General features: G+C 37.1%; 1 protein-coding gene across 3 annotated transcripts; it reads left to right on the plus strand.

Annotated features, from left to right (window-relative positions):
- The first annotated feature begins 264 nt into the window (after window positions 1–264).
- On the plus strand, window positions 265–12,173 carry MAP3K19 (mitogen-activated protein kinase kinase kinase 19). 3 transcript variants are annotated; one of them, XM_071746461.1, is made up of 9 exons: window positions 265–649; window positions 2,540–2,610; window positions 3,170–3,251; window positions 4,056–4,297; window positions 4,949–4,992; window positions 6,992–9,412; window positions 10,429–10,581; window positions 10,780–11,477; window positions 11,587–12,173. In XM_071746461.1, the coding sequence occupies exons 2-9, from the start codon at window positions 2,571–2,573 to the stop codon at window positions 11,651–11,653; spliced, it is 3,747 nt and encodes a 1,248-aa protein (XP_071602562.1). In that variant the 5' UTR covers window positions 265–649; window positions 2,540–2,570; the 3' UTR covers window positions 11,654–12,173. The 3 variants fall into 3 exon arrangements, with proteins under 3 accessions (XP_071602562.1, XP_071602563.1, XP_071602564.1); XM_071746462.1 differs by having other exon boundaries at window positions 10,432–10,581; XM_071746463.1 differs by lacking the exons at window positions 265–649; window positions 2,540–2,610; window positions 4,056–4,297 and having other exon boundaries at window positions 3,168–3,251.
- The last annotated feature ends 1,125 nt before the right edge of the window (window positions 12,174–13,298 follow it).

The following is a 13,298-nucleotide window of genomic DNA, read 5'->3' on the forward strand; positions in this document are numbered from 1 at the left end:
ACTTCCCTTCAACACCCTCTCAATTCATCCTGAGCCCGGCTAGACCTCAGCTTTTTTTATTTTCTTTAAAAAAAATTACCAATTACGCTTGTAGTCTGTTGTTTAAGACTGCCTGGAGGGAGGCAGAGGTAATGTAATTAATCTTCATAGGTAAGAGGGAGTGTTGAGGTGAGAGGACTGACTGCGAAGTCAAAATGATGCAGCTATAAAAACTGTAGGTATATAAAAAGTGTATAAAATAAAATAGTGTAGCTATAAAAAGTGTAGGTAAGCAGAAGTGACAAACACGCTTTGCTTAGGGTGCTGGGAAAGTGCTTCGTGATCAGAGCTTTACCTCGTCTGTGTTTGCTTTCACGGGTCAGTAGTGCTCCTTGAATTGAAAACCTCAAACAAAATGCTCCCCCCCCCCAGAGGTGTGTGTGGGGAGTTACCTCGGCAACATGGTGTAAACTCAGCAGCCTCGTGTAGCAGGAGCTGCCTCTGCCTGCCTCGGACTACGTGCAGTCAGAAAAACATGCCGAAAATAAATCCAACTCTATGTAATTACTGTTTGGATTGCTTCCTGTCCAGCCAAGAAACACAACTGTGAGCTAAAAATGCTCTTTCTGGGTTGCTGTGCCTCTTTTACACGTGGCTACTGAAGCAGCAGGTAAGATACTGCTTATGCCTTTTTATAGAACCTTTTCAGTAACTAATCTGAAAGGGTCTTTGTGTGTCTCCCCAAAAGTGCAGTCAGAAGTTCACCACCTAATGTGGCTCCTAGCAGCCTAATATAATAGGATAAATATTTTGATGGATTATCTGGTATTTAGCATAAGAATGAGAAATCAAGAGTGCTGGCTTCTGTAGCTTCTTCTGCATGGGATGACCTTGCTCCTCAGCTATAGGTCATTCAATTTTTCTCTGTCTGTTTCCTCTTCTGTAAACTAAGAATGACAGTACTGTCTGGTGTCTAGCTGTTATATAGTGCTGCTACATAGGTGTAAAATAATGCACATTTCTCAGATAAAAAGTTTTACTTAAATTTGTTATAAAAATAGTTTAATGTAGGATAAATGCATCAGTCTCTTTGGAAAGTTGCCACATGCTTCCAAATAATATTTTTAGCTAATGGAATCAGTAACAAAAGCTTAATTCTTTTCCTGACTAGCAGTAATGGGTGGAAAAATGCTACTGAATCCAACAAAAGCCACAAAGACCACTGACCTCTGTAGTGACTTTGAAATTGGATCATTCCTTATGGAATTGATTATGACTTTCCAGATGTCTGAGTTTCCTTGAGCGTGTTATTCTCTGCAAGAACTGTAGAATTAAATTTCACTGCAACTGAACTACTTTCATACAACCTGCTTCATACACTATGATTTGGCTGTCAGTTTGGACAAGCACCTATCTGTCTACTGTTACCTCTGCATACAATTGTTAACATTGTTAACAATAAATCACAGAATGTTAGGGGTTGGAAGGGACCTCAAGAGATCATTGAGTCCAAACCCCCTGCCAGAGCAGGACCTACCAGGAACACATCCTGGTAGGTTTGGATCATCTTCAGAGAAGCAGACTCCACAACCTCCCTGGGCAGCCTGATCCAGTGTTTTGTCACCCTCACAGTGAAAAAGCTTTTTCTTATGTTTACATATGCTCCAATTTGCATCCATTACCCTTTGCCCTATCATTGGGCATCCCTGAGCAGAGTCTGGCTCCATCCTGACACCCACATTTTTGTAAACATTGATGAGGTTGCCCCTCGGTCACCTCCCAGCTGAAGAGCCCCAGCTCCCTCAGCCTTTCCTCACAAGGGAGATGCTCCAGTCCCTTTATCATCTTTGTTGCTCTGTGCTTGACTCTTTCTGGACACAGTTCACTGGACACAGGTGTAGAAAATAAATGTGCCAAAGAGATAAAATGGTTGCTGTTGTAATTTACTGGGATCAGCTTTTTCAAATGCTTTATTGTTTGACTTGGCTATTCTGGGTTTGTAGATCAAAAAACACTCCTACTATATTAAGCTGAAAACAGAAGGTATAAGTACTCACAAGGAACATTCTTCCTTCTGTTTCTGCCTGAAGTTAGAAATATTTCATAGCTTTAAATATGGAAGAGATTATTTATGGATGAGTTAATCTTCAAATGGAATGATTCAATGTTAGAAAAACTGATCTTTAGAGATATCTGAGCTTTGTATGGGAATCCTGATGGAAATCTCTTTCAAGCCTCTTGTATAGGTGTGGAGAGCTCATATATTCTCATAGAAGACGAGAAATTTATGGTGTGTAGCTCTGCTATTGACTAATTAGCAAAATAATACAGACAGCTTTCATGTCTTACTCAACTTAACACCTGTTGAGTTTCTAGAAATAAAAACTGTCTGAACTGTTTCCTTCAGTGTATTCACAGGACAGGGCATTGGAAGTTAAGTTTAATAATGTTTTAAATAATTTCAAGTGCTTTTGTCTTAATTATGTATCTGAAATAATTAAATATAATGTACTTCTTGGTACATGTGAATTGGAAAACAATTAACGAAACATTTTTCCAGGGGTCCAGACCTTAACACATCTAAGGACAGCATGTCTGACAACCAACAACATAGGAGGAGAAGCAAAGAAGGTAAACTAACCAAAGTTTTTATATATATATATATATATATATATATATATATATATATATATATATATGTATGTATGTATATATATATATATGTAACATGTGGGATCTGAAGAAGAAAAGGGACAATATTAACTTGAAATCTGTCTGCTTGTCAAAGCCAAGCAACCACAAAGTATTTGAGTAAAACTCAGAATTATTTTCCACTTTTGAAACCCCTGAGATTTGTTTTGGTTTTAATACCTTCCCTATTTTAAAAAGCTGTGCTTTTCTAGAGTTTCTATCAATATTTATATTTATATTTATATTTATATTTATATTTATATTTATATTTATATTTATATTTATATTTATATTTATATTTATATTTATATTTATATTATGTTCTACCAAAACAGGAGTTGTAAATGGAATTTTTAAAGATGTTATTTTTTTGTTCTAACAGTTACTTTCTGTATTTCTTTGTACTAATGATTTAATGCCCCCAAATTACTGCATTTGCATTGTGTTACTGGTCAGTGGATTACACTGCTTTTATACAAATGCTAATGTATTGTTGCAGGCTGTGGAAATGTTGCTCTTCCAAATGCAGATAAGATAATGAAAGAAATGCATCAGTCATGCAAAGCTCTTGAAAAAAACAGGTTGGTAATATTAATATTTATTTCGCTGTTGAATATGCAAAAATGGAGACAAAGCAGATAATAGTCTGTGAGTAAAAAAACATTTCCTTAGTGCCAGATGTTATACAGGTTGTTTATGTTGTGTGGTGCTTCTGTCTTCCCAATGTCAATTAACAGCTATTGCTTGGAGGCAGGATATTGCACTGAATGAACAAGTTATTTGATGCAATGTGAAAAACACAAGGTTTTACATCATGATTTGACTATTAAAAACACAATTATCTTGCATACAGCTTTAAGATTAATTTAGGCCCTGTTTTGTACCTCTTTTCAGGGACATTATTTATCTTTTCCCACATTTAAATTTTTCATTATACAGAAGCCAGGTGAAAGAAGTCTGAGGCTTATCCACACAGTCTCTATTCTTTCAGGCAGATCACAACATATTTTATAAATAACAAAGGCACATCTGGTCTTCAGAATTCTTCTGACACCCTTTTCTAATGATTAATAAAAAATAGATACTGGAAGTAATCAGTTTTTGTCAAGGAGGAAAAGGTGAACAATGTTTTTCCAAGCTTGTTTTTGGTTTACATTGTTTGTCATCCTTTCTCACTTGTTGTCAGTCTCTGGCATTGCCATCCAGGGAGAGCCACAACTCCCCAGATGGACCAAGAAAGAAAACATACTTTGTAATTCTTTGATCTTACAAACTTCTTGTTCACCCTATTCCCCAGTCATGTGATTATTTGAACTCTGTAGGCTCCTTCCACTTACTTTCACACTGTGTTTTGTTTTGTTTATTTGTTTGGTTTTGCCTTTTAGATCTATAGCACCAACATCCAAACCCTGGCCAGATCAGCAAATGCCATGTTTTCCCAGTAAAAAGCAGTCAGCATTACAGATGAGACATCACACTCCTTTGCCTTTCTTCCTGAAGAAAGAGAATGTAGGGCATGGCTTTGACTTCAGCTTTCTGCTACAGGCCTCGTGCCCAGAATCCAACATTTCAAAACCATTTCTGGATATAAACGGTTCTCAGATAATAAAAGGACAAACACAACAAAGTAAGTTCCATTTTAAAAGTCACAACTTTAAATAAAGTTTTATACTGCTTATCTACTTAGATCAAAAATTATTAAATCAAAAATTGCAAGTCCTTTTTCTTTAATCTTGGTCTTTATGTTTGTTTGATTTCCAAATGTAAAGTAGACTGTAGCCATATGGACCCTCTTCTTTAGTGATATCTGGGTCTGTTTGCAGAATGAAGGCAATAAGAGGAAGGAATGACAAACTTCACCAGTCCTGTTACTCTGTGTAATGAAACTGAGCCCACAGAATGTGAAGTGTAATTCTCTGTAGCTGGAGTGGGGTCATGATGGCATCTCACTTTTTTCCTCATGTTTGCAATATCTACTAGCTACGTATTGAAGTTAAAAATATCTGAAATAGAGGATAAATGGTGGCTTAAATTGTTATTTTAAAATTATCATATTTTATAGTTTTCTATAGAAAATTCATTTGTAAATTTCAATGTCACAATTGCACTTCAACTTACAACTTTTTTATTGCATAGCAGATTTATACCATAGCTCTGCAACCACACAACAGACAGATTCTTGGTCCCCAGAACCCTACAGCTTGAAATTAATTTATATATGAAATGGCAGTCTGTTTAAGACTATCAAATTAACATTTTATTTGTTTTGATTTTTAAGGGTTAACAATAACAATGTTAGAAACCAGGAGCAAGAAATCCAAGGTAAGCTGGTATTATGTATAAAACTGAACACCATCAAAAGTATTATATGCTTTCAAAACCTTAAAAATGGCAATACAAAAGAAGTGTAGGGAGTTTCCTCTGCTTAGTCTTCAGTTTTCTGGATGAACTTGAAGTATTTTTACATATATTTTATATGTGTGTGTGTGTCAGCAAATCTTCATGTTGTAGCAGTTTGTGTCAGTAAGATGTTACATCAGGGGTTTGGGGGAGTAAAGGATTAGAAGTTCAAAGCTATATCAAACCTTTTAAAATAGGCACATATAAGTTAATTTAAAGTATGCACAGCCTGTATATTAAACATTTTAGATGAAATTCAATTTTGTGATAAGGGTAAATAGAATTCCTGACAAAACTCTCATACTTACAAACAAGATGGCCAATTTACCTGTATCAGGGCTTCATCCCCACACACGTGGGCCTCAGAAGTTGCAAGAGATCAAATGTACTGTTTTAGAAAAAAGAGAATTTGGTCTTTATGTTTATTAATTAATAGCCCTTTGCACTAAAGACCTGACTCATAGTATAGAAGTAATAGCAAGAGGTATGACAGAAGATCATAAAAAGGGCTATGGAAAAAATATTGCAAATGGAGAGTAATGTTTAAGAAAAATAATGTTGTTGACCTCTGTGTGTTTCAATACAGCTTTACTTCATGTCTTAAGTTCTGATGATTTATAAAGGCATGTCATTTGGGATAAAATGGGCATTCATATTAATGCCATGCAGATGAGACAAAGCCTTCAGAACTGTAAATTTCAATCCAGCACACGTGTTTTTTTCTGGCACATTCAAATCTCAGTTTGCCCTTGGAATGCAAACAAAAAATTCCTGCATATTGCAAACTGATGTTTAATATAGACATGCAGATGGTTACTAAGAGCATATGACTGTGATAATTTCTATTGTATTCATTTGCATAAATATATACAGTATACTCAAGCTTATTTTTTCTCCCTTTCCTATAAAGAACAGAAATACTATTTTTTTTAATTATTCTCACAGTTCATCTGAATAATCAGAACAAAGTAATAAAATGTTCAGATTTGTATTCTTTCAAAGATATACAGTACTTTTCAACTGTTGGCATCAGAAGAGAAGGAAACAGGAAGGAATTATAATGTACACACAACAGACTTCTGTGTTAGCTGCCATGTAAAAATGTCTTTTAGGGAGCTATCCATTTAACTTTACTGAAAGTGAAGTGCAGACTGTGCTGTGTTCCAGTGTACTTAAAACTCTGAGCTAAATGGTTTGTGTAAAACATGTAACATGGTTTATGGAATTTGATAAGACTACACTAAACAATGGAAGATCTGTATGTTTAGATTTATAATGGTGTCTTTTGAAACCTATAAATAATTTAAATAATTTGTAAGAATTGATTGCTCAATGGATAAAATAGCTTTCTGTTACAATAATCTAGCTTTTGCTTTTTAAAAATTGCTTATATGAAAACTAATCCCATTAGGAATGCAATCATTGGTGTCAGCACACTTCGGAGGGTTACATAAAAATACTTGAAATATCAGCATGAGGGTGACACTCAGCCAGTGAGAATGCACAGCAAGAAAGAAACTTTGGCACATGAAGCCACTGACCGACCTTTGAGTTCCTGTAGCAAACATGCTGTGTGGCATAAGACATAGTAAAATCCTGACAACATGATTTGCATGTGTGGACAAAGCTCAGTAGTTTTAAGACATGGAGAATTACTTGTGCCTTATAGGTTCCCACTTCCTGTACTATGAAATACTTTGAAATCATTCTGGATGTGAGAAAATTCATGTAGAGATGGTGAGAAAATGAATGTATTTTCTCAGGGTTTTGATATTACATTTCATATTAGTATATATGTGGGAATATGTTAAGGAATAATAATTTTCTTTTTTTTTTGCATTATCAACTTTGTTTTGAGTTGTTAGATTTCACCTGCATCTGTTGTATAGCACATTATTAATGATTTTTATGGAAATTGCAGTTTCATTTGCCACCAGTGACATTTCAGCCCGTAAGAACAATTCATCTTTCTCCTCTAGAGGATAATATTCTCCATGAAACCATGAAGATCAGCAGTATTTTGGGTATTATGAACTGTATTCCTCAGCCTACAAAACCAGCTACTAAATTTTATCAGTATGAGTTAGACAATCTGTTAAAAAGGCACACTGAAAAATCATCAGACCTGATTCTGGCCACTGTTTCTGATAAGTTTGCTCCAGTGAAAGACCTGTTCTACTTCAGCATGAGGAACTCTTGTGAACATCCCAGAAACAAGAAAGAAGAAATTCAAAGCAACTTAAAATGGAAGGAAGCTGATGTAGCTGCCAATACTGAAAAGAGTGAGCAGGTGAAGTATCAGGTTTCAGTGGCTTTTAAGAAGGCAGATCTTATGACCCACGCCAGTTTCTGTGATGACAGTCACCTGTACTTGAGCTCAGGTAATGCCCTGATAAACTGTGGAATATTTGCATCTCAGACAACATTTGCAATGTCAAGCAATGGAGATGCCTCAAGAGCTGGCAATAAAGAAAGAGCAGAGAATTGCTGTAGAACTGGTCTAGAAGAAGGAAATGCTACAGAGATACTGGATTACAGGAAACATGAAGATGCTGAGAGTACAAACTTTTTGCTTGACTATCATGATTTAGATTCTTCCTCTGAAAATGAAGTGATAGAGGCCTTAGAAAATCATTCTGTAGCTGCAGAAATTCCCAGAGCAGAAGTGCAAGATCCTTGTGGAAAACAGACAGAAAATACTCTTTGTCTCGTTGGATTTGAAAAGGAAAAGGAAGCCCTGTCAGAGGTAACTTCAAAAGACCAAAGTGAGCTTGTACCTGTTGTTCATGTTACATTTTCTGAACAAGGACCAGGCAGGCAACCAAACTTTGCTAAACAACCTGCCACAAAAAAGTCTGTCATTCGGAGCCTCCCTCCTCATGTTACTCAGAGCTTCAACATTCTTGCTCGCAGAGAAAATGAAAAAAGTAAGATAAGCATGAACAGAAATAAATATTCATTAAAATCTAAAATGAGCAGCAAGATAAAGATTTCTGAAGGCTTAATTGTTTCTGATGAGGTTGCCACAAAATGCAACACCAAAAGTCAGATATTTCCATCTTTGGAACTGCCACATGTGGCAGCTGTGACTTCCCTGAGGTGTCAAAAAAAAAACCCTCGAGCAGACAAAGAGCATTCTGCTCAGAGTGCTCAGAAACTTAAAAAACAAAGTTTCTCCTGCCGTTGCAGAAATTCGGTTATCTTAAAGAACTCTGCTACCCCACTGTCTCTACCACATGCACAGTCTGCTTCAGGTTTTGTAGATCTGAAATACAGCGACATGTTTGAGAAAATCTACTCAAATGACAAAGGCCCAGGAATTTATGAGATGTTTGGAACCCCTGTCTATTCCCACACACGTGAGCTTGATCAATGTGAGAGCAGATTTTACAGAGATGTTTGTTCTGCTCCATCTATGAGATGCACTGCTGGCACCTGCAGACCTACCTGCAGCAAAGGTAGAGAGAGCAGCCGAGTAAGAAACACTCAGAAGAGAACATATCTGAAGCCAAAGAAGACCATACCTGGCACTAAGAAGCAGAAAAGTTTCATTACAAAGGACCAAAGTGCTGAATTGGGTGACAGCAACACAGCAGAAGATAATGTAATAACTTCTGATTCAGACTTTCAAATAAACCCTTCAAGGAGCATGACTTTCTGTCATGAACATACAGGTCACCAGCTTGCAGTTTTAGAAGACCTTTCACCATCAACTAAGCAAAAGAATTTTTTTCCAAATTCAAACCTAACAAGTATTAAAGAAGTTTCTTTGGAGCAGACTTTAGGTAGTCAGGATATACCCAACAATCAGGGAGCTGCTACCTGTAGCCAGAATCTGCTTCAGTTCAGTAACAGTGGCTACAGAGAATGTGTTGCTCCAAGCAGCAGTTTGCTGACAACAGACCAGCACACTTGTGCACCTCAGTGCATGGTGAATGAGGATGACTGCAAAGACCAGACCTCCTTCAAGTCTATAAATAAATATGAAGCATTGCCCATTTTAGATGTCATGGACATTTCCCTGACAAAAAACCTAAACTGGGCAGACACACCTCAAAACAGCAGTTTGGCAAATGAATTGATTCAGCCTTCAGTGATTCAGAGAAAAAATATTACAAGCCCCAGTTTCCAGACAAATCAAAACCTTTTGTCCTGGGCAAATAATAAAGATGTGACTGATGAGTTGCTTTGTTGTCTGGCTGAAGAGTTGCTAATGCTTGAAGAAAAAGACATCAACTCTTCAGGAACAAAAAATACAGGTCCTAAAATGCAAAATACACACGCTAAAGAAGAAAATATGATGGATGGAAGTGGAGCAGTAGTAAATAATCTTCTAGAGAAGGTAAAAGGGATTTCTTGTAAGTTGCTAGCTCCTTTGAGAGATGCTTCAAAACAAGTTTGGATGAGAGATGGGAAATATGGGCTCATTAATGATAAAGTTTTTTTTCCTTAGGCCTACTGATTCTTCCAGTGCTCAGCTGAAGATACCCATGTTAGGGACTGCATGTCAGGACACAAGCCAGATGATTAACTAAAGCATGACAGGAGTAGCTACCAAGGCTTATATTCTGGTGGGTCAAGATAAACTGAGAAATTGTAGTGAATAAAAAGGAGAGGCTATTTTAACTGATGAGCATGTATAAAAAGGTGCTGGGGGAGGGCAAAGCTCTTGAGATCTTGCCACCTAAGGGATATGAGAAGACACTACAAATGGTACTTGTATATACAGAAGGGCAACTTCCTTGGATGTCTGAGAGCAACCAGATACTATACTAGGTATGAACTACAAGTGTTGTCTTATCAGGAAGACTTAGGGCTGTTTAATTCAGGTTTAATCAAAATTTAAATCTCAGAAAGCTTAGATTCTGGCCTCCAAGTCAGTTAAGAGCCCTCACCTACAAAAGTGCTTATCTACCAGTACTGCTTCTCCTATATATGTTACTTAGAGCAAGTAAAATTCATCCTTCACTGTACCTATGTGACAAAAAAAAACCAAAAAAAAAAAACCAAAAAAAACCAACAAACAAATAAACAAAAAAAAAAACAGACAGAGAAAATTAAGCAGATATCTGTCTGTCTTCTGTCAATGGAAAGAAAGATGTCATGCCATAATCTTCTGCTTGTGCTCCATTGTGATGCTTAAATTATCTGCATAGTCTTACTTGGTACAGCAATTGTGCTGATGAGCTGAGCAATGAGTGTATGTGTGTGTATATACACACGTATATAATAAATCAAAATAAATCTATAGTGAAGAATCATGCCAGGTAAAAATTACTCCTTATAAAAAAAGTAACTATAATATGAAACCTTTCTTTTTCTCCCTGCTTTCTCCCGCATGGACCATCATCTTTCAAGCAGAGCTACAGTAAAGCCTTTTTGGCATTAAATGAAGAAAGCGACCTGCAAAAGTTTGAGGAATCTGCTAAATTACCAGGAAGCAGTGTAATTAACAAAGATCCCATCATGTGGACAAGAGGTGAAATCCTTGGAAAGGGAGCCTATGGCACAGTAAGTTATGTCTGAGTATGTTGAGCTGCATTGGTGGCCTTTTGAGTTACATTGTTCCTCCTAACTGACTGTTGTCTGAAATATTTTGGGTTATAGACTGACAGGTGAAACATGACAAACACAAAGTTACTATTTAAAAATAAGTAAAGACTCAGTTTTATTTCGTGTTTCATTTTAATAATGCTGGTTTTGTTGCAGGTATACTGTGGTCTGACAAGCCAGGGACAATTAATAGCTGTCAAACAGGTTGTTTTGGGTACATCAGATCAACTCACTACAGAAAAGGAGTATCAGAAGTTTCACGAGGAAGTTGATCTTTTGAAGACATTGAAGCATGTCAATATTGTAACTTATTTAGGAACTTGTCTGGAAGACAACATTTTAAGCATTTTCATGGAGTTTGTTCCTGGTGGCTCCATTTCCAGTATTATCAATCGTTTCGGCCCATTGCCGGAAATCGTCCTTTGTAAATATACAAAACAAATCCTGCAAGGGGTCTCTTATTTGCATGACAATTGTGTGGTACATAGAGATATCAAAGGCAACAATGTTATGCTGATGCCAAATGGTGTAATCAAGCTGATTGACTTTGGCTGTGCCCGGCGTTTAGCTTGGGTGAGCCTCAGCGGGACACAGAGCGAGACGCTCAAGTCAGTGCATGGGACTCCCTACTGGATGGCCCCAGAAGTCATAAATGAATCTGGATATGGGAGGAAATCAGACATCTGGAGCCTTGGCTGCACCGTGTTTGAGATGGCAACAGGAAAACCACCCCTGGCATCCATGGATAGGATAGCAGCCATGTTCTATATCGGGGCCCACAGGGGACTGATGCCTTCCCTGCCTGATCGATTCTCCGGCACTGCAGTGGATTTTGTGCGTGCCTGCTTAACCAGGTAGGTTGATTTAGAACTGAAAATTGAAATGAAAGATGCGTTTAGATGCAGTTGCATCACAGGCATGCATATTCATTTGATGCACTGATTTTTCAAACCCTCAATGCAGGGATCAACATGAACGCCCTTCTGCTCTGCAGCTGCTGGACCATCCCTTTGTGAAAGGAAGACAGTGAATTTTTCAAAACCTTTGCCAAATGACTATACATTCTCCTTGTTAAAAAATTTCCACTCGTGAAGCAATTGGACTTAAAAGACACAGAAGAAATTACTGGAGAGCAATTGTATAAAGGGAATCTGCTTTTAGATAGCAGTATGATTAAAGTAACATTTTTGCACTATCAGTGCTCATTGGACTGGGTGTTCCTGTGCATAGGGCCATGGTTTGTTGTATTTGGAGAGACTTTCAGAGACAAAACCACATATCACCATCACTGGTAGGTGACAGGCAAGGTAAGTTGGAATGCCAGTTTGTCTGTAAAAGCCTATGGAATGTATGCCATGGGCAGAAAGCATTGCAGATGCTGAAAGCTCTGAAGGCTCTGCAGGAAGCTCTACTCTAACTTGCAGATGAGTCACTAAGTGTGCCTGTGATAATCTCATAGGACCCCCAAACCATGTAACCATATTGTCATAAAATGTAGCAGAGCTTTTATTTAGCTAGATGGGCCTTTAAAAATATTTTTAGCTAGTGAAAAAAAGTATTTTTCAAATTTGATATCTCAGGGGAACGAGACTGTAGAAACCAAAATGTGGTTAATCTCTTACCTTTGTGAGCACCTAGGCTATAGGAAGAGGTGTAGTTAAAATCAGCCCTACAGCTCTCAAGAATTCAAGACTCTGACTTTAGTGCCAGCAGAAACATGAAAATTAGTGTTTTACAAAAAGGAAAGAAGGAAGATCTAAGTTTTATATAAAACCAACTTTCCCCAGAGTGCAAAAACTTTCAGTTACTTAAATAGCCTTCAAACTTTATTTTATTCCAGCAGCCTGACTTCAAAGAGTTGGTCTGAACTTCATAAAAGCAAGGAGAAAATAAAACTTCTGGCAAAAATCTTTATTAATAGATTTTGTAGGTATAATTTCACATAACAGTTACAGAGCATTATGCCAGTATAAGAGAAATCCTAACATCACAGTAATCTTCAAAGGTCAAACAGTTAACAGTCCCATTTTGAGGCATACCAGTTGCTCCTCATGCCAAAACTCCATGGCAACTCATGTTTAAGTATCTTGTGGAATAAAGGTAGGAGCCCTGGCACATGAACTCAAGCTGGATTTATGTAATTCCATCATATGTATTAATTCTTCTCAGAGTAAGGTAGTTTCTCCAACAAAACTGCAAAGTAAATAGGAAGCTTTATTTAGCATGCAATAAAAATGAGATGATGGCTGTAAGCAGGGAAAGAATGGGAATGCTTAAGGAGATATATATATATATATAATTTTAAAAATGTCAGAATTACAAACCCCCTTCCTTATATTTGTGTCTTATAAGCAAAACCTAACATTTTATTAAAGTCTGAGTTCTCCAACATTAAGGTTATTAGTTATTTGCAATTTAAATGTAATGTTTAATCCAGCTAATTGCACTAAAATTAGCCTCCAACTTCAATGTTAGTAAAACTTGAACCTGAGTTTTTAATCAAACCATGAAAGTACATTTTTGTTTTTGTCTGAGCAGCCTCAGAGAAGAAGGTGGTTGGTGAAGGGCAGCACTTGCAGCAGTGTTTCAGCGTAGTCCTGTTGCAGAACTGGGGATCTGAGTGTGCAGCCCAGCCAAGCAGGAGGCTGGCTTTGCTTTGGGTGCCTCCCCTCACT

The sequence above is a fragment of the Heliangelus exortis genome, chromosome 6 (genome assembly GCF_036169615.1).
Source record: "Heliangelus exortis chromosome 6, bHelExo1.hap1, whole genome shotgun sequence".
Taxonomy (NCBI): domain Eukaryota; kingdom Metazoa; phylum Chordata; class Aves; order Apodiformes; family Trochilidae; genus Heliangelus; species Heliangelus exortis.